Source organism: Periplaneta americana, chromosome 13 (assembly GCF_040183065.1).
Source record: "Periplaneta americana isolate PAMFEO1 chromosome 13, P.americana_PAMFEO1_priV1, whole genome shotgun sequence".
Classification (NCBI taxonomy): Eukaryota; Metazoa; Arthropoda; class Insecta; order Blattodea; family Blattidae; genus Periplaneta; species Periplaneta americana.
Window position 1 is genome coordinate 62,027,333 of NC_091129.1, and position 23,190 is coordinate 62,050,522.

General features: G+C 35.8%; 1 protein-coding gene and 1 non-coding gene across 5 annotated transcripts in view; both read left to right on the plus strand.

The window, feature by feature from the left end:
- The window catches only part of LOC138711999 (probable G-protein coupled receptor No18), a 1,860,709-nt gene extending 1,840,868 nt beyond the window's left edge, over positions 1–19,841 (plus strand). For all 4 annotated transcript variants that reach the window (XM_069843351.1, XM_069843353.1, XM_069843352.1 and 1 more), the window contains 2 exons: positions 3,840–4,276; positions 9,391–19,841. In XM_069843351.1, the coding sequence (XP_069699452.1) occupies positions 3,840–4,276; positions 9,391–9,527 (574 nt within the window). In that variant the 3' untranslated portion in view covers positions 9,528–19,841. The remainder of the gene's footprint in view (positions 1–3,839; positions 4,277–9,390) is intronic.
- TRNAN-AUU (transfer RNA asparagine (anticodon AUU)) lies at positions 8,076–8,147 on the plus strand. The gene has a single exon. It is a non-coding gene; the product is annotated as a tRNA-Asn (tRNA).
- Positions 19,842–23,190: the final 3,349 nt, after the last annotated feature.

Here is a 23,190-nt window from a genome sequence, read left to right on the forward strand (position 1 = left end):
TTAATTGTCAAACGCCTGGCATTGGAAAACAACAACAACAACTTTCTTCCCTTCTCTAATTTTTCACTGTCAGAGTAACAAAATCTACATTGACATAAAATAGTCCTCCTACCCCTCCTTCAATAATATAATCTCTGTGCTTGATAGTGCAGCACGTTCAAATTATAACAATGCTATCTTTATTATAGAGACATCTACCGCCTAGTACTGACCTTTTAATAGAATGAAGCTGACACAATATGAAATTTAACTTGTTTGTTAAAAATTGGATAGCTGTGAAAAAATTAGGTTTTAAAGATTTTATAAGGATATTCATGAGTATGTTCTAACGGGAGATTATTACAATGTGCAATGGAGCGAGTATGAAATGCAAGGAGATGCTGATAAGCTACCAGCAAATGCCACGCGAGCTGCAGAGTGGAGTCCTGCAGTACAATAATCTCCCTGTATTAGAACATAATACGACATAATATTAATAAATATACTATAAAATAATAATAGTAATACACAAAATTTAATACTTACAGAACTTATAAATGACTTTTAGAGAACCCAGAGGTTCATTGCCACCCTCACAAAACCCCAACATTGGTCCCTATCCAGAGCAAGATTAATCTAGTCCCTACCATCATATCCCACCTCCCTCAAATCCATTTTAATAATATCCTCCATTTAAGTTTTGGCCTCCTCAAAGGTCTTTTTCCCTCCAGCCTCCCAACTAAAATTCTATATGCAATTCTGGATTCGCCCATACATGCTACATGCCCTGCCCATCTCAAACGTCTGGATTTAATGTTCCTTATTATGTCAGATGAAGAATACAGTGCGTGCAGTTCTGCGTTGTGTTACTTTCTCCATTCTCCTGTAACTTCATTCCTCTTAGCCCCAAATAGGATTTTCCTAAGAATCTTATTCTTAAACACCCTTAATCTCTTTTTCCCTCTCAAAGTGAGAGTCCATGTTTCACAACCATGCATAACAACCGGTAATATAACTGTTTTATAAATTCTAACTGTCAGATTTTTTACAGTAGACTAGATGACAAAAGCTTTTCAACCAAATAATAATGCGCATTTCCCATATTTATTCTGCGTTTAATTTTCTCCCGAGTGTCATTTATATTTGTTACTGTTGCTCCAAGATATTTGAATTTTTCCACCTCTTCGAAGGATAAATCTCCAATTTTTATAGTTCCATTTCGTACAATATTCTGGTCACGAGACCTAATCATATACTTTGTCTTTTCGGGATTTACTTCCAAACCTATCGCTTTACTTGCTTCAAGTAGAATTTTCGTGTTTTCCCTAATCGTTTGTGGATTTCCTCCTAACATATTCACGTCATCCACATAGACAAGAAGCTGATGTAACCCGTTCAATTCCAAACCCTCTCTATTATCCTGAACTTTCCTAATGGCATGTTCTAGAGTGAAGTTAAAAAGCAAAGGTGATAGTGCATTCGACTGTAGGATCCGAATTCTTTCACTTTTCTAATATTGCTACTGGTACTAACATGTTATTTTACAGCATCAATTAAATAATAATCGTTTATAATAATTTATTTACATGGAAAATATAAAATGAATAACAATAATTCATTAATAATAATTAATTTACAACCGACGTATAGTTATAAGGAATAAAACGTAAGTAACAGGAAAATCACTATGTCCTAAACTTGAATTTTTTTTATTAGGTTCTCTTCCATAAGTCCATCACTTTGGAGTAGTGGTCAACATGTCAGATTACGAATCTAGCGAGCCTGAAATCGGATCCTGGTGGGGACGAATTGCCTGGTTGAGGTTTTTTTCCAAGATTTTTCCTCAACCCATTAAGAGCAAATGCTGGGTTCATTTTGCTGTCATTATCACCATCTTCATCCATCCTGCCTACATCCATAATCATATTATGTCATTCTATCGTACTGGGCTAACAGAATCCGACCTAATGGGTGCCCCAACCTAAGAACAGAATTCTTTTTCATAATCACCTCCCTTCCAAAAAGAAATTTAGGCGGAGGCGCAAATGGCTACACATCAATATGCGTGGCATTAAAAAAAATTCTCTTGTGTACATATGTAGGCCTATACATATTATACAAGTTTTAAATATTAATACGTCTTCCTATGCCCAATTTTTAAAAAACTAAACCCTTTCTTTCTTCATTCACTTCTACCTTCTCAATCACAATTCTGTAATCCTCTCTCTTCCACCATGCCACTAACACTCTCCAGCAAGGTTTCCTCTTTTCTTCCCAGTAAGGAGTCATTCTAAACTCCTCTTTGGTAACCTATTTACAACTATCCTTTTCACATATCCAAACCATTGTAATTGTTTAGTTTCTACAAACTGCATAACAGAATTTTTAATGTTCATTTTTCCTCTTGTCATATAATTTCTACTTCTGTCTAGTGTAGAGCATCGTGCAGACCTTCTTAAAAATTCCATTTCTGTTGACTTCAATTCCCCCCCCCCCATTAATATTATATCTGCAAGTTTCTGCACCATAAGTTATTAAACTTCTCACAATTCATATATAAATACGGATTTAGTTCCTTTAAATATTTGTTTATTCCACAAAATTTCGCATTGCTATAGCAGATCGATCTTTTTTTGCTTTGTTATTTCAAAATAATTGTTTCCTTCTTTTGTAATTTCAATTTCCATATATTTAATGTTACCTTACCACAAAAATATGTCAATATGCCCTTTGGTATTTGCTATTTTGTAATAATACTTTTTGATCACTCTTACCATTTACTACATCTCCTCCTCTTCCTCCTCCTCCTCCTCCTCCTTCTTCTTTTTCTTCTAATGGCAAACATTGGAGAAAGAGTTCATTTGTTGCCTAGCAGTCCAATAGAATGCGTTGATATTTCCAGCTTCTTGTAATTTTTTGTAAAGACTGAAATAGACTAGTTGATGGTTGCTGCCCACAATTTTCATAATGATTAACAAATTAATTAAATGCTATTAAATTAGCCATTTGAGTGTAGTGTAATCAGTACACAATATAAATTCTATCTATTACTTTTTCGAAAGCCTGTGAAGATTCTTGATTTAATATTTAAGTAAGTTTGTTACATTTACTTTCAAGAACCTCTGTTTCCTCTAAGGAAATTTCACTGGAAAATAACTACCCTAAACGAAGTTTTCAATTAAGAATTACAAAACTTCATACTTGTTATTAACGACGAAAAACGACATAAAATTAGTGAAAAATTCATTGATATATGCCAATTATAACAGGTGGAGAATTTTTCATCTCATGCTGCTATACTAAAAGCCAGGTTATGAACCGACTAAACAGGAAGTAGTTCGCAGGGCGAGAAGAAAGTGCGGGTTAGAGGGGTAGCCTGTGCAGCGATGACACGTTGAGTATGGCGGGGCGGAGGGGGGGAAAGAGAACGGAGCTTTTCATTGGACCTCACGTGAAAATGTCGTCTGCTGACGAAAATCTGGTAACGGGATCACGGAGACAGTGCAGCCAAACTTCCCAGTTCATTTGCAGTACCACGTGCATTACGAGTCGCATTTTGTAACAGCGTCATTAGCTCGTGCTTTCTTAAAAACAGTACCGGTAATTTTAATTACTAATATTGTGGATAGTGTTATCGAGAACTATATACAGTAGTTATTTTAAACATATCAATGACAAATGCTGAACATGCTTTGAATCTCGCGCCACTATGTGGCAATAGAGCTCAGAAAGAGAGCAACAGAATGTTGCTTCCGGTTTAGTCAGTTCATAACCTGGCTTTTGGTATAGTTGCACATTGACTGAGTTAATTGTGGTGATTCATCTGTTGTAAATAATAGCAATATTGTTTTGTGTTCCAGTATTGCCAATGCTGATGGGATACAGTTCACCAGTCACCACCAGCACAATCACACCCATCATTATCACCACCATGGTCCGCGAACTCTTCGCTCCCCTCACTACAGCTACTGCCCAACTGCATGTGGGGATGGAACGAACCACCACCAGTCCATCCCTGGACAGTCGTCGAGGTCGAGCTACTACAACCGCAACTCGTCCCGGCCAGAGTCGCTTGCACTGGACGTGACATCGGTGGACATCCGGATGCAGACCATGTCTCTCCCTCTGCAGCCAACAAGCCGCGTCTCTTCATTCAGGAGGGAAAGCAAAACGGCGCAGACGCTGTCCATTGTTGTGGGTGGCTTCATCGCCTGTTGGCTCCCATTCTTCATAATCTACTTATTAACACCATTTTTTCAAATACCAGCAATGCTCATGTCATTTCTCACATGGTTGGGTAAGTAAAGAACTCAAAACCAAGCATTAAATACTTTAGTACACAGATGCTAGCATAACAGAAATTGGCACTACCCAAATGGGAGATTGCTGCTATCTCATCCTTCAACTTCTCCTGTCTTATTTTTCTCCCCCTTTTCTTCATTTCAACATCATCATCTCTTCCTTCTCATCGTCATTGTCACCACCATCATCATTCGGCACTTTGCACAAAACTGTCTATTCCAATGTCTCAGAACTCTTACTGCCATCTTTCATTTGATCATTTCTGTTTTTTTCTTATGGGTTGTAATATGTTCCCTAGCGGCTCTTTTAGTCTACTATCATTCATTCATTGTTCTGTCCAAGGGTAGGTCTTTCGCTGCAAACCCAGCTTTCTCCAATATTTCCTATTTTCTGCCTTCCTCTTTTGTCTCTGCATATGATCCATTTATCTTAATGTCATCTATTATCTGATATCTTCTTCTGCTCCGAACTCTACTCCCGTTCACCATTCCTTTCAGTGCATCCTTCAGTAGGCAGTTTCTTCTGTCAGTGACCCAACCAATTCCTTTTTCTCTTCCTGATCAGTTTCAGCATAATTCTTTCTTCACCCACTCTTTCCAATTTCGAACATAGCTTCATTTCTTATTCTGTCTGTCCACTTCACATGATCCATTCTTCTCCATATCCACATTAGTCTACTATGTACAGTAGTATGTTTTACATGATCTTTAGAAGTTGTATTGACATTTTGGGCCGACGAGTTATATTGTATAATAGACTATTTTATTAGTTAATGGCGGATCATAATAATATAGTCTATTAAGATCTTTCCAGTTTATTCATTTCGCTGAGGCATGTGACCTTTTTCACATGAAACTTAGATATTTGACATGCAAACTGGGAAAATGTGTAATTAAACACCTTTGTGTAAGGTGTACAAGAAAGTCCCTAAAGTTGATTGTAGAGGCAGCACCATCATCTTCATTATTGTATCAGCTGATAGATATCAGATTCGAAATGAAATATATAAATGAAAGAAATCATGACATCATATGCTGATAAGTCAGCTGAGCAATTGCAAGCTAGACGAGCCCACTTATACAAGGAAAGTTGTTATTCAAAATTAAAAAATGGAAGTACTGGTATCCATTATATATCTACAGTATAGGCCTATATGAAAATTTAATTTATAACATCTACAAGAGTCAGTCATTTCGTTCATAGTTTTCTGCCCTGTCTTCCACTCCAAACCCAATATTCTCCAATCTTTCCTATTTCCCGACCTCTTCTTAGTCTCCTCATACAATCCATATATTTTAAAGTTATCTATTGTCTGATATCTTCTTCTGCCCCAAACTTTTCTCTCGTTCACCATTCCTTCCAGTACATCCTTCAGTAGGCAGTTTCTTCTTAGCTAGTCACCCAGTCAATTTCTTTTTCTTGCAAGAAACAGTATTGATCTGTTATGGAAGTGAAAAAAGTTGAAAGAGTAGTCTACATGTGTGCTTATCTGAAGCAATAAAATAGGCCTACAAGATAATAATGAAAGTAAAAATGTTGAACTGGTAAAATTAAAACGTGGTAAAAAAGCGTGTTAGAAAGTGTAGACAATGCAAAAAGGAACGACAAAGAATTTTACAAGATGTAACAACTATAAAATAATAATGCATGTACATCATCTGTAAAATATGTGCAAACTCTAAATGTGATCAGTGTTAAAGAAAGACAGTGTTGCATAAAGAACTTTGTAGTTATTTTTAAGAAGCATTTTATTAACAATAGTTTTTATTTTACTTGGTTATTTAACGACGCTGTATCAACTACGAGGTTATTTAGAGTCTATGGGATTGGTGATAGCGAGATGATATTTGGCGGGATGAGGCCGAGGATTCGTCATAGATTACCTGACATTTGCCTTATGGTTGGGGAAAATCCCGGAAAAAACCCAACCAGGTAATTAGCCCAAGCAGGAATCGAACCCGCGTCCGAACACAACTCCGGATCGGCAGGCAAGCACCTTAGCCGACTGAGCTACGCCAGTGGCTTTTATTAACAATAAGCTAGATTACATTTGTAATGTGTGTAACAGGCTGTAGTACGAAGAAGATTTGAAACTTGTAAACTCATTTGCATAGGTTACAAGAATAAAGACTTTTTACACAATCCAAGGGATTTCATAAATCCCCTGTCACTATTTCCCTTACATTCTGTTAAGTTATCTAACCACTAATGCACAACACAGGCTTCTTATAAGAGTTTTCATCTCTATCTAGACTCTGCTTGACATAACTAATATATCCTTAGTGGCCAAGATTTCCAGTCCTGTAATGATAAAGGTAAAGTTATCACTTCATATTGCCTTCACTAATTCCTGTAGGTCCCGCGCCGTGGCGTCGTGGTCTAAAGCATCCTGCCTAGGACTCGCGTTATGGGATGTGCGCTGGTTGTAGTCCTCATGAAGGAAGAAATTTTCTCATGAAATTTCGGCCAGAGTATGGGACCGGTGCCCACCCAGCATCGTGATACACTTGGGGACCTAAGATAGGTAGTGAAATCCAGTATAACAGCTGGGGGGGATCATCGTGCTAACTACACAATACCTCCATTGTGGTTGGATGATTGTCCACCTCTGCTTCAGCATGTGAACGTGACACCAGCAGCTGGCTGGTAGGTCTGACCCTTCGAGGGCTGTGGCATCATGGATTATTATTATTAATTCCTGTAGTTCTACCTAAAGTTTGGTGTAACACTGCACAGAAAAAAAATCAGTTTATGTAGGGTCGAATTCATAGTTGTCACTTATAAAATGAGGAAACATTTAAGTAATGAGCGTTTCCTTAGCACTTATTTTAGATTGTATTGCAGAGACGCTACTCTTTCATATGCACTGAGCATTGCCTTGACATCGAAAGAAATATGAGCACTTTCGTACATTCAATTGTTTTGGAGCGCCTTCAAATCGTGCTGCAAATCCAACAATAACAACACACTGTTGGGACATTGCGCCATTGTCTTGTTGTTGGTTTGCTGTTGTTCTGTTATCTGTTTTTGTTGCATTTATTCACATTATTAAATCTGACGTTCTTGTTGGGACACTCTATTAATTAACTATAATTAACTTCATATATTGGATTTTATTTCCTGGGTGTTTTTCTACCTTGCTGTCCCTTCTTTCAGGGGATATTATATATCTTACTTGCTTACTTACTTACTTACTTACTAATGGCTTTTAAGGAATCTGCAGGTTCATTGCCTCCCTCACATAAGCCTGCCATCAGTCCCTATCCTGTGCAAGATTAATCCAGTCTCTATCATCATATCCCACCTCCCTCAAATCCATTTTAATATTATCTTCCCATGTACGTGTCGGCGTCCCCAAAGGTCTTTTTCCCTCAGGTCTCCCAACTAACACTCTATATGCATTTCTGGTTTCGCCCATACGTGCTGCGTGCCCTGCCCATCTCAAATGTCTGGATTTAATGTTCCTAATTATGTCAGGTGAAGAAAACAATGTGTGCATTTCTGCGTTGTGTAACTTTCTCCATTCTCCGTAACTTCATCCCTCCTAGCCCCAAATATTTTCCAAAGAACCATATTCTCAAACACCCTTAATCTCTTATGCAAATCTAGTCTTTCAGGTGAAGCTCCCTGTAAAGCAGATTTGAATAATATATACGTTACTGTGTACGTTAACAGAAAACCACAATTTCAAGTCACACAGATTGTGTGCACTCATTGTGGGTCTCTGGCGTTTCGTCAGCCCACGCGAGTTGTGTGGATATAAAGGGAAAAGTTGAGACGGTGTCGGGTGGAGTTCCCGGGTAGCTCAGTGGTAGAGCACTGGTACATTCAACCAGAGGTCCCGGGATCGATACCCGGCCCCGGAATAATTTTTCCCTTGAAATTATTCACCCTTAATCTCTGTTCCTTTCTCAAAGTGACAGTTCAAGTTTTACAAGCATACAGAACAACCGGTAATATAACTGTTTTATAAATTCTAACTTTCAGTTTTTTTGACAGCAGACGGACATTATATATCATAATAATTAAATAAGCCTATGAGTGACGGATTCTTTGATAGCACGGTCAGCATGAGAGAGAGCCATCACTTGAGACAACACACGATAATACAAAGAGACTTATACAGTAACTAGACCCTGTGAGAAGGACATAAATCCTTTTTTTTTTTACTTCATTTGATATTTAACATTTCAAATTTGATCATATTACTTTCAGAAAGGTAGAAGACGAATCAATCTGCAGCATCTCTCCCATTTCTAAATGAAGTATAGAAGCAAAAATAGTTCAAAATATAGTGACTCCCTATATTACTTAATGCAATTTTAATGCTATAAGATTGCAGACTATGAGCAGTAGCAGTAGTCATTGTAATTAAGTGCTGGCATATCGAGAGAAATATAGCATTAATGTGAACTGGATCATGGCTGGACTTAAATTATTGTTATTAATACATTACCGGTACTTACTTTTAATATTACTGCAGTAAAATTATGAAGCCAATTTTCTTACTGGAGCTGTTATTAAGATAGTTCTTTGTACAGATATAACCAGTGCTGTCATGGAGGCTATATGGGGCCGTACATCGTATGGGAACCTACAATTTTTTTAATTAATCGTATGGGGAAAAGAAAATTTCGTCTGTATGGAGCCATATAGCATGTGGGTGCCTAAGTTTTGTACGCGGAGATCTGTACAGATCTTAGATCATCTTTTGCTGTTCCTAATGTATTTTGACGTTAATAAACGAAAAGTTTCGACCTCTGCAGCACTTGAATTCAGAATTATATAAAATAATGGTTGAAAAACAAGAAGTGCTGCAAATACACACTCCAAGATCCATCGAGACAAGTGGGGCTACATGGTGTATTCTTTAAATCAAGCTTTAAATCAAGCTTCTTGTACAATTAAAATGTAAAGCAAAATAATTTCTTTACTTTTTCTTTAATATTAAGGAAATCATTAAATGACAGTCGGAAAGATAGAGAGAGGAGAGTAAAATATATTTCAAGGGAGAAAACAAGGGGTGGTACGTATGGCCAAGAGAAAAATTACCATGACAGCACTGGATGTAACATAATCAAATGGACATTTTGTTCTTTCTTTTTTCAGGTTGGATCAATTCAGCCATCAATCCATTTATCTATGCATTCTACAGTCCAGACTTTCGAATTGCATTTTGGAGGTTGACATTCCGACATTGCTCCACGCCACGAAGTCCACCAGACTTCTCACTGAGGCACAAATAATTAAACAGTTTGAAGATCTGTTTGCTTGCTGCCATGACATCATCTATATCCACCAACAACAGTAACGCATCGCACAAATTCCTATAAAATTTCCCTTTTCACCCACCAGGTAGTGTTGTTACTAGCAACATACAGGGGCTGTGTTTAAGAGACAGTGAAGGAACCTCGGATTCAGAGCTTCTTAGCAAGAATGCTGTATACTGTTATGTACCGTATCATTGGGTGAAGCGTCTTGGATATTTGTGCGGGTAAAACTATCCACCAAACAAACAAAATAAGTAGAAATCTCATTCAAGATACCATCTATTTCGTTCAATGCTCCGATGCCATAAAAATGACAAATAAGTAAACACTAAGGCTGATTGCAAAAAGTCTTATTTCCATATTGGGCCGGAGACAGGGAACGTTACAAGATGCAGAAGCTTTGAACAGCTACCTTCCTCACTATGTAGTGTGAATACACCTCATTATCTTATTATTTTGCCATTTACTCAATATCATGGCAAGTAGTGTTCTGTGTTGTGACGATTTATCGACATACTGTTGTTTTAATACTAACTTAAGATTTTATAATGTACCCAATTTTACATTATTAACTTTGCTACTGTATTAGTGAGTGTGTGCAGTTCCAACATAAACATTTGTATGATTTCACAATGATCTTGCTAATATCAACTAGTGATATTTAAGAAAAGATTTATAGAAAACATTCCTTTCTTATATTTCAAAATGAAACTGGAAGTTGCAAAGTGTAATTCTATTGTTTCCAAGCAAGAGAGTGTAGTAAACGTTATAGTGAAGTAGAAATGCTCACACTATAAAGTTTTTGATAACATTGTAGTACCATCAATCCTTTTTAATTAAGAATGTTAACATATCAAATACAGAAACTACAATTCATTTTACCTGTTTTTGTTCATAGTCTTATTGATATTTAAACGCATTGTCAGTTTAAATACTCACATTAGTAGACATTTTGACAGTAGAAAAATTTTTCTTTAAGCATGGGATATATATTTTTTTTATCTTCCAGGAAACACCAACGTGAAACAGGTGAAATATCAGTGTCGAAATCTTGACCTAATTAAGTAAACAAATAATATACCCGGTACAACATTTTTTTAGCAACGTTTAAGTACATATAAGTGCAGGAATTAAGTCCCTATTTCGCCACCTGGACATCACCTAATACATGCTAGAGGTCTTATTTTTATTTCTGGCATCAATATTAGGTAACATTAAAAATTCCCTGTAAATCATAATTTAAATGTAAGGCTTTAACCTCCACAAGTAGCACAGTCTTCTGAAATTAAACATTTTATGAACGTGGATTTCAAGCATTTGAAACTCTGAATCAGGGGTTTATTATTTCCTTAATAGGCACATAACATGTTTATAAATTGATAATATATGTAGGTGTATATGAAGTTGCTTGTTTCCTATTACCATAAAAGTGCCAATGTGTTGCCAGTAAATTTGGAAAACTCTGCTTATCATAAAGTACTAGCGAGTAATATTCTTTAACTTGGGTAGGAAAATGTTCAGAAATGTTTAACAAGAAGAGAATATGATATACAAATAGATTTTAGGTAATATATTGTACAGGAGCAAGTTGAACGTGGCATGTTTTGTGATTATTAATTTTTCATTTGAAATTCAATACAGAAAGTCTTCGATGTATAAGATCCATTAAGTAATGTTTGTGTATCGAATATAAAATAATATCAGTAATGTGCATTATTTTGAGCAATTGGTGACTAGCTTTCTTTTGTCTATAGAGCTATATCAGTTATTTTCTTATCTTATTTTTAATCTGTGACAATTTATTTAAAACATAGAACAAGTTTTAAATATATGTTAACATATCACTATGTTACTTCAACATACTGGTACCAGTACTCACGCTCCAAAATGTTAATTTTATTTTCATTTTATTTTAATATTCAAGCTGCACATAATATATAAGTGTTTTCACTTCAAAATCATAGAACATTATAAAAAATCAAATTCTGTTATTAATTTTTAATTACTCTTTGTAGTTATATATTGAATACCGGTACTATATTTTGCACCTTAAAATCTCTTAGGTTTAAAAAATTTATTGTGATTGGGTGGAGCAACTAAAACAAAATTAACCCTTAAAAGCCTGAATTATTTTTCGTCAAGTTTTTCGTTTATTTCGTTATAGACTAATTAAATGGATGTAATTGAACACAACAATGCTTTTGTTTTCAATTGTTGAAGCGAATATGTGGAATTACAGGGCGTTACCATATGGTAACCCTAGGTCATTATGTTGTCAAATCTTAAAGAATGAGTTGTTGCCTTATAATGATATCTTTCAAACAATTTATTGAACTTAACTGAACTTTAGCATACAAATAATATATTCATCACTCATTCAGTGTTCTGCCCAAGGTCAGATCATTCACTGCAAACCCAGCATTCTCCAATGTTTCCTATCTCCTGCCTTCCTGTTTGTCTTCTCATATGATCCATATATCTTCATGTCGTCTATCATCTGATATCTTCTTCTGCTCCGAACTCTTTACCATTCACTCCCATTCACTATTCCTTCCAGTGCATCCTTCAGTAGGCAGTATCTTCTCAGCCAGTGATCCAACCAATTCCTTTTCCTCTTCCTAATCAGTTTCAGCATCATTCTTTCTTCACCCACTCTTTCCAACATGGCTTCAATTCTTATTGTCTGTCCACTTAACACGTTCCATTCTTCTCCTTATTCACATTTCAAATGCATCTATTTGTTTCTCTTAACTTCGTCGTAATGTCCACGTTTCTGCCCCACACAATACTACACTCCATACAAATAATACAAAAAATACAAAAATAAGAAAATTACTTTCACAATATCTGAACAAATATACATAATAGAATTATTGTCACAAAATACTCGTATGAATAAAACACATTTTCGTAACATAACGTTTTACATAATTTTTTTGTGTGATTTTCACATATTTCGGTAGTAAGGTAAAACATTTCTTATGATATGACAAAAAACATAAGCTACATCAAATTTTGAGGAAGCTGTATGTCGGAAGAGCATTCTCACTAACACATCACTGTCTTTTGTTTCCGGGTATCGGAATCACTAATGTTCCATTCCATCGTATCTTATATAATCAGATGTTCTGCGAGTGACATCCAGAAAGTAAGTTTACCTGGAGCCGTTTACAGAAAGAAAACACAATTTCATGAAAAGATTTATTGGAACAGATACAGCAATTGTTGAACTATTTTTCAACATATATCCCACTCGAACTGAGAGATTTGTCACACTGTGGGAACAACTTTTGCCCCACGTAGAAGTCTCCCGCCTGGAATCGGAACCAGTGTGTGACAGCCGTTTGCACCTCTCTGTTGATACCATGGTAACAAGAAGTCTCAATTCAGGTGGAAATATGTTGAAAAAATAGCTCAACAATTCCTGTATCTGTTCGAATAAATCTTTCCATAAAATTGTGTTTTATTTCTGCAAACGGCCCCAGGGAAACTTACTTTTTGGACACGTCTCGTAGCTCCAATATCGCTCTATTTGGAAGTAGACGGTCACCCCTTGCCCTTTGGGATGCTCCCCGACTTCTTCAAATTCCCCATTTGAATTCTAATTCATTCAATGGTGAGCCAGATCTTCTACTTGGCTGCCAAGCATTTTGTATAGCTACATCTAACAACCATATGAACATGGGCTAAAACAGTTTTTACATAGATAAAGCGAATTTTTATAATGAAAACAAGATTTGTCACATCTCTGTCTTTAAAAGTCACTCTCTGGAGAAATCGATTGAACTGTTATAATATACTGTTTTATCCACTTACGTTTCCCTGATGGCACCATTTCCACACATTGCAATGTTGACGGTATCATTCTCTTCCTATCACAGATGACTCTTCAACTTCCTCTTCTTCTATAAAAGGAATATCATCTGGTGCACGCTATTAACAAAAATAACCCCAGCTTCAGTACTCGGTTTCCTTCCACTTGTTGAACATGCCGCCCTTTACATCTGCAGAGTTCTCGTCAGATACAAAGTTGGGCTTTGGTGGTTGTATGTAGAATGCTCTAATTTTTCGTTTTCTAATTCCAAAAGTATCTCATGCACTTTCACACACCTGTTTGTAACATACATTTTGTTACTTGTGCTTTCTTGCAACTCCTCCATCTTACTGTTAGTAGCAAGAGAGCACAAAGAATGAGTGACAACATATTAGCCTAGCGTTACCATATGGTAACGTAAGAAACAATGTATTATATCCACAACAATGTTACGGATTATAAACTTGTGCTTGATGTACATGAATACTCAATCAACAATAAATAAAATACGACAACAAACATTACAATCAAATTAATCAAAGTAACAAATAAATTATCTTACTTCTTGTTACTCTCCAAAATTGCTGCTGAGAAAGCAATATCTAAATCGCGCAGCTGCTCTTGCCCAACTGGTATAATAAATTTGTAATTACATAATGTAATAAGAAAGAACCAATCATGTAGCTTGGATTCACAAAGAAAAATTCCAGTTTTATTAATTAAGGATGTGTATGAAGCAAGTTATATCCCTTTCTGCACTGCGTTACCATATGGTAATGCTAGGTTAAAATGGGTTAATTAATGTTAGGCCTACTTATTATACCATCTGTACCGGTAATATTAAGTCACGTGCATTTTTTAGATTATTTCAAAATAAAGTTTGAAATACGTCAGTGCTGACACAGTGATAATAGTGAGTAACTAACGAGTCTGACATAACTGTTTTGAGAAATATGAAGTGATGAATGCATGAATTATTATTATCTAGTGTGATAGTGAAGATTATACTGCAGTGTTCAGTAGTTTATACGGGTAACACTATGCATTTATTTCAACACAGATTTAATTGTTTCCTTATTAAGAAAGGGACGCAAGCAACTTCACTGTGTTCACTTCTTCAACATTCCTGTAAATAGTAACAATTAAAGAGACAGACAATTGTGAAACAGACTGCAAGTGAAGTATTGTGAAGCCTTACTGGCAGCCATACCAATTTGATGTAGTTGTTACAGACACATCTGTTGTTTTACAAAAGTGATATTTTAGAGACAGAACCTGAAAAATAAATTCATACTGGTTAGATACCAGTGTCTCCATCGTGCCATCTCCCTAGTCATATATTATTAGAATTACTTAGCTTATATTATCGTGTTTCTGTCTGTATATAGTGTGCTCTGAAGGCAATTCAACTTGAGGCATTGAAGACAAGTGGGAACGGTCTGTCTTAAATAATGAACTGACAAAGAGAGAACAGTAGTCACTGATAAATTGACAAAAAAGCTACTAGTAGTTATTCTGCTTTATCCAATAGTAATAAAGTCACTGGGGCACTTGTAATTGTTGCCAACCATTGAATCAACACTATCCCTATTTGCAGGGTGCGAATTAAGCTTTCTGATGAGGGGGAGGATAGAATCCTAGATAGAGAATACCATACATAAAATTATTATTACTGTATCCTCATTCCATACGGCTCAACGCTTGGTCACATTTAGTTGCTTGTCTTTTATCTTGATTATAATAATAATTATATCCGTGAGCAGGCTTGATAAGATGTGTAATTCCTAAGTTATTGATTGTTGTCAGCTTGCCAGTGATGGTAATACATTAATATTATTTTATTTACTTACATTATACTTTATAAAGTATACTTGTATTAAAACAATTATATTTTGTGAGGGGGGAATAGAAGTTATCCCTGGCAGGGATGTTAATATGAATTTATGAGAGAGGGATAACCTTCCAGCAGGGGGGAAATCCCCCTATCCTCCCCGTTAATTCGCACGCTCCTATTTGCCCTTGATGTTATTGCAATCGTATGGTTACTCTGTAACAGCTTTAATTCCCTCCATTTATCAACTTCTGACATTGAGTTAGAAATATTGCAGTTTTGCAGAAAAAATATCAGTATCAGTTGACATGACTTATACATATTTGAGCAAGCACAATCAAAGGACAATAATATCTTTTTTTTGTGATGCGCCATTGTTGTAGTTTCATTCACTGCAATAGCATTGCACCCAGTGCACCATTGGAAGTGATGTACGTAGAACTAGATGATGTTGATGATGATGATTAATGGAGCAATGATAGAATGCCAGTAGGGGAAAAGGGATTACCCCATGGAAACCTACGACTGAACACTGCCTTTGTTCATCACAATTTCCACTTTGACGCACCGTGATTTGAACTTGGGTTAACAGCATGGAAAGCTGACACTCTAGCCATTAAGATAATGGTGTGTCACAATAATAATAAATTTATTATTATTATTATTATTATTATTATTATTATTATTATTATTATTATTATTATTATTATTTAAAGCTTTTTCAATTTAATTTTATTGCTCCACTAAACAATAATAATAGGCATAACATAACTGTTTAAAACTACAAATGTCTCTATTTTAACGCTGAAGATAGAGAAACAACACTTCCAGAGCTTACCTGAACTCATTCTTCCTGCTAGTTTACTTTAATAAATAGGGCTACTATATTTATTTTGAATTGCGTCACGATATTAAAATGAACGTTATCCACATTCATTCTGCATAGGAAATATTTCGGTATCATATGTAAGTTAAGTAGCCTATTTTAGCCTACGAGTATAACCCTTTCTGCTTGTAAATCTGAAAATTGCAAGGCTTATTCTCAATATTGCCAATTTTGTCTAAATTCATACAAAATATTAGAGTAGGTCCAGGAGTAAAACTTTTGATAGAGAAAGTCAGCATTGCCAAAATCGCCTTCATGTACAATAAATAATACATGTCATACAATAATAATAATAATAATAATAATAATAATAATAATAATAATAATAATAATAATAGTAATAATAATAATAGTAATAATAATAATAATAGTAATAATAGTAATAATTCTTAAAACTTTCTTAGTTGAAACGTTAAAAGTGTTATAATTTTAAAGAAGTTATGTACCTTATGACAGACAGGTCCCGTTTCGACACCTGTGTGGTGTCATCTTCACTGTCTTTCGAACTAGTAGTTTTAGTTTCAATAGTTCGAAAGACACTGAAGATGACATCACACCTGTGTCAAAATGGGACCCGTCTGTTATAAGGTACTGCCCGTGTCTCACGTCCTGAACCGGGAGTTCCCTAGTGCTTATAACCACGCCTCTTAGGTCTGCTCGGAACGTCACGGGAGGTGCAACGTGGCGGCACGACAGCATATTACATGTTCTGAAAACATTATCCTACGCCATCGCACTGGTTATAATACTGGATACTCGAATCGTGGTTACCACTATCGCTATTATCTCTGATGGCGATTTCCTAAAATTTAAGTACACACTAGGCCACTCTTCGTTCAGTTTGGACAACTGCTGAATTACCATAGAGCAGCATTTCTCAAAGTATGTTCTGGGGTTCCGTGAGCCTTATATGATTTTACTTGGTTATTTAACGACATTGTATCAACTACTAGGTTATTTTGCATCGATGGGATTGATCACAGCGAAATGGTATTTGGCGAGATGAAGTCGGGGATTCGCCAAAGATTACCTGACATTCGCCTTACGGTTGGGGAAAACCTCGGGGAAAAAACCCAACCAGGTAATCAGCCCAAGCGGGAATCGGACCCGTGCCCGAGTGCAACTCTGGATCGATAGGCAAACGCCTTAGCCGACTGGACTGCTCCGGTGGCTATTTTATACTTAGTGGATATTATAAAAATATATAAATGTTACGGAAATATGAATCAATAATAACATGAAACCACCAATAATAATAATAATAATAATAATAATAATAATGATAATAATAATAATAATAATAATAATAATAATCCAAGAATATGCGTAATAATAATAATATGTTTAATGAACATCTAAAACGGAAAATGCCCATAATATTTATCACTTTCATCACTGGATTCTCTGCGCATCTGTTCACTAAAACAAAATATCGAAAAGACAAAATGCAGAAGTACAATAGAAATGAGACTACAACTTTCCGCCATAAAACAAGATTGCAGGCTTAAAAAGCAAATACATTCGTCTCACTGAACAGAATTATTGAGATACTAGCTTTCACTTGCCTGTTAATTTAAACACTAATAAAATATTACAAGGATTCCGCAGTTACACTTTAGATTAAAAGGGGTTTCGCGGTGGAAAAAGTTTGAGAAACACTGCCATTGAGGAAAGAGTTTACGGATGTGTACACGTGATAACCGTAATCGCGATTAGGTCTATAATGTCTTGTAGAGACTGTAGTCTACAACTGGTATTAGTGTTTAGTTACAGGAATTGATGGGGACATAATCTGTTTCGTGAGGGGACAGCCTATACATTCGCTTGTCAATGGCTGATCTTGCTCCATAGCTGACGAAAGGAATCCTGAAAAGGCCGATGTGTTGAACGTAGGGTAGTAGGCACATGCTGTACGCAGCTCCTCCTACCCTGTCCCTCTGCGTCTCGCCCCGCAAAGAAACAGCTCAAGAAGTGAGGCACGGGCAGTACATAACCTCTTTAAACTTATAACACTTTTAACGTTTCAACTAAGAAAGTTTTAAGTTTTAAACAAGTGTTAATGTGAACAAGAAACAATGAATAATAATCCGTAGTGCTACAGCCCCTTAAGGGCTCAGACCGAACAGCCGCCTGCTGATTTCACGTCCACATACTGAAGCAGAGGTGGAAGATCATCCAACCAGAATGGAGGTATTGTGTGGTTACCATGATGATCCTCCCAGCCGTTATAGCTGCTTTTCGTAACCGGATTTCACTACTTATCATAGCTCCCCAAGTGTATCACGATGCTGGGTGGGCACCAGTGCCATATACTACTGACCGAAATTTCATGAGAAAATTTCTTACCCCATGAGGAATCGAACCAGTACGCATTCCGTAACGCGAGTCCTAGACAGGATGTCTTATACCATGACACCATAGTGCAGGACACATATCACATAAATATATAAACAAAATCAATCACAACAAGAAAAATTGTCCACATTATTATAATTGAAGCTGATTGTAATTATAGGACTTTGATAATTTTTTAACATTTTTTAATCCAAAGACAGTTCCCCCCCCCCCCCCAGAGGAGGGCCCGCAGGCACTGCAGCTTTAGACTTATTATGCAATTTCCCGATGTTGGAAAGATTGTTGAAGTCCACTTAGAATCGCTCTTCATGATCACTGTATGATGTCAACATATCAATTCAGCCACAGCATCCAGTTCTAACTGGAGACCATACCTCTGCCTACCTGTGATATTCTGCAGCCTCCTCAGATCGATGGCATCTGTTCACAATTCATGTGCCTGAATCTGCTGTATCCTCAACCAGAGAGACATGCCGCTGTCAATTCCGTGACTCACCAAGGAGCCATCTATCCGAGGGAGCTACACTCCCCTGATCTAACCACAGTCCACTTATTGAAGCATCTGCGGCTTCTCTGGATATGTGCAGCTCCCGCAGACAGATGCCATCTATAGGTGAATCCTGGAACCACGTTCTCCATGTCTTCCTGGTCAATCTGTATCTATTAAAGATGATTAATGAAATTATACTAATGAACGCGAAATGAGTCCGAGGCCCAATTTCAAAAGTTATCCAACAATTCTGCTTCGGGTGGTTGAGGGAAAACCTCGAAAAAAAAACTCCAACCAGAATTGAACCTGGGCCTGCTTGTTTCATGGTCAGGCAGGCTAACTGTTACTCCATAGTGATGGACTCCAAAGACAATTACTCGATTGATTGTCGTGGTAGATGTATTCCGTTAACAATGCACAGGTTATTCACCATCGAAATTCTGCATGAGTAAGAAATGACCGATAAATTTTGCCTCGAGCCCTCTATCAGAGACAGGATTCTTTAATGAATCGTAAATCTACAATACTGGTCTCTCAGCTTCACTTTCCTCCTAGAAGAAGCTGTGTTTAGAATTTTAATCACCTCTAAAATTCATTGCCTTCATCTGTGTTTGAATTCTTGAACCACGGATCCAACAGCCAGTAGAGTAACTACAAACTATGATTCCCCTTCTAGGAGTACTGAAGCCAAAGGTAATTTTTTTCATTTTAGATACTGCTCATAATGTACCATAGTTTTGATAGGAGAAAACCTGCCCCAAACATATTCTTCTTTTTCTCTTCAAGTTTTAAACTATTTAGCTTGTTTCGATGTCCATTTCTTCCACAATCTACCAAAATTCCTTTTTTCCCTTCAACACTTATCTCATAGCTGCTGCCAGTAGTCTGTTTTCTGACATCCATTCTACATGTATCCATGTTGTATCATATGGCGCTATTTTGTCTAATATTAAATCCACCTGTAATTCTTGTCTCCTTTCCACATTTCTTTTTCTATCTAATAGGGTGTATCCCAAAATACTTCTTAAAAATTTCATTGTAGCCACCTGAATTTTTTCTTTAATCTTTTTCTGTTTTATTTTGGATTCACTTCCATGCATTAGAACTGTCACTGTAATGGTATTGAAAAATTCCATATGATTATCTTTACGTATCTTAGGTATTTTTTCAAATTTCTCTGAATATTTTAGCATATACTTCTGAGCTTATTTAATTTTGCATTCAAATCTATATCCCTTTCATGTAAGACATAACATCCCAAATATTTGAAATGGTGCATTATTTTATTTTCAGTAACTACCGTATCTTTGTTCTCATTGGGAATTTGTCTATAAATGATATGGTTTTCATACCATTCAATGATACGTAGTCTAAAATTATAATCTTCTGTTCTATTTTCCAAGTTATACACGTAATTTGTAGTCTGTCATTACTTCTTTCATTATGACTTGGTCATTCGCGGTACTGAAATATTTTTCCGAAGTTGAATCCATGTTTTAAATATGTCCTCTATAGAGATATTAAAAATGTTGGCGAAGACTACAACCTCGTCTAACACCTATAACTGTGGGAATCTCTTCCATCAGTTCTATATTTAAATCTAAACGTACTTTCTGTTGTTCCAAAATATAAGTACATTATAAGCAGCTCCTATTAAGGTGACTTGGGTACTCTGTTTACTTGAGAGAACAATATGATCTTATACGCTAGAAATTCAATTTGAACTCATAGAAATTTAAACCTACAAGATGGTGTAGAAATACAATGGTCTAGTTGTTCGGCTGAATTGAAAAATTAGATCTATAGATAGTAGACAGTATTGCTAACGTGATAAGATTGTTACTCACAATCTTGTATTTATTAGATTTTTTAGATTCACTTCACTAGTAAAACTTGATTGGATAGCAAAATAATTATTATAATAGCTCAATTTTACTATACTGGTACTGAGGTGGTGAGATACGAAGTTCCTTTGTAAATTGTTGATTATCTACAAAGTAAATCGTTATATTGTATATTTCACTATTCCTACATTCATTGAAACTACATTTCACTGTTTTTTCTTTCTTGTGCAGTAAATGTACGATTTCCATTCCTTGGTTACTATTTAACTTTGTGTTGCTGACCATAATGAATAGCTGAAATAGTAGGAATAGTGTAGTGCATTATCTACTTTTTAGTAAAAAATTTACTTAATAACCTATTCATGTTTGCTAAAGTTTACTGGACATCATAGTGCAATCCTACTCTTTGTCAGTCTCATATCAGACTGCAATTTCTTCACTTGTGCAGATGCCTCAGGAAGCCACATTATTTCTTTTCATTATTACCTCGGTGTGCTTGTTGTGTGCATTGTACATACGAGTGGGATGCAGTATTTATTTTGTGAGTGTGAATGGATATTTAGTCTTATATTTGTATTCAAATTATGTAATATACATACTTTTAAAGAAACTTATAAAATGTGATGTAACGAAATAAAGAATATATTGAAGAAAAAATGTCTCCAAATCATTATCAAGTGCATTATGGTATAAAAGGTATAACCTTTGGTGGACCTCAAGCTGCATAGATTATATTTAAAAATTATCTTTCTCATATGGAATGCCACAACCGGTGGCGTCGTGTGACATTTTGACATTGGGATGCGATTTTTTAAATGATTAAAATACAGAAGTCTGCTTTCGTTATATGCGGGACTTGCGCTCCTGGAAATAGCATCTTATTGATGAATGTTTGAGTTGAATTTTCAAATTTTCTTTATGATTTCCTTGCAGCATAAGTTATAAGGATATTTACCAGACTGAAGCCTGGCCGTGTTTACATAAAACACGAAAAACAAGTGCATAGAAGGAGACCGTCTACACTGTTGATAATACAGTAAATCAAAATAAGCTTGACAGTTTTTTTTAGGTTCAACAATATTTCTTCAGGGAGCGAATTTGCAAAGGTGGTAAATTGTGTATGATCAAGCAACTCAAAAGCTTCAATTTGGAATTTTCAGAAAACTTTTGAATGATATCAATTCTTATAACGTGGAGGATATCATTGAACAATCGCCTATACATAATTTTCTTATCCTCTCCAGGGATTGCATCCACCGTGATCTTTCAGATTGAGAATAATTTTCAGCAGCAAAATCATCCACGCGTTCCAAAAATTTCTGAAGGTAATTTCTCAGCCCTTGCTTGTACTCCTCGAAATTAAGAATTTTGGTTTTACAAAAAGCAACATCTATACTAAATATACTAACATAGATTTGGTAAAACCTAAATAGGCCTAAACAATGAGATTATAGTAAACAAGTTTGTCATATGAAGTGATTTATTTGGAGAGTGATTGAATAATCTTTAAGAACCAAGAGACTTCATCTTAGTTATTCTGTACATTTATTATTAATATTGTTTGGAGAAAATTTATGCAACAGTAATGAAGATAAGTTACTGTATAGCTTTAATGTAAGAAATCAGTAATTTTGAATGGCATGGACTGGAGCAAAATAGTTTTTACCCTGGTATTGAAACCTTCATAATTTAAATGTTTAATATCTCCAGGTATCTTGTTATATAATAAGATACCTGTATGAGAAGTACTGGTAAGACTTTTGGTAATAGTATGACAATTTATATGCAAGTTGTTGGCAGTTCTAGTGTTAGGCCTACAGTTATGAGTTTCAGAGTTCCTTTTAAAATAGTTAAGATTTTTATGAATGTTTCTAGAATGTAGATGCAGGGGAGTGGTAAAATATTTAATTCTTGAAAAATGTCTTTGCTTGGAGTGCATATAGGGACTTGTTTTATTATTTTTATTATTTCCTTTTGAAGTTCAAATATTTTTATAACTTCAGAGGACATGCCACAAAGCATTACATCATATGAAAGAATGGAATGTACATGGACATAGTAGACTACTTTTAAAGTCGGAAGGGTCCACACACCTGTGGAGTAACGGTTAGCCCGTCTAGCCGCGAAACCAGGTGACCTGGGATCGATTCTGGTCGGGGCAAGTTACCTGGTTGAGGTTTTTTCCGGGGTTTTCCCTCAACCCAATATGAGCGAATGCTGGGTAACTTTCGGTGCTGGTCCCCGGATTCATTTCACTGGCATTATCACCTTCATCTCATTCAGACACTAGATAACCTAAGATGTTAATAAAGCATCGTAAAATAACCTACTAAAATAAATAAATAAAGTTGGAAGAGATATGCTTTTCGTAAGAATTCTGAAACCATAACATAATTTGCACAGTTTTCCAGAAAGCTTA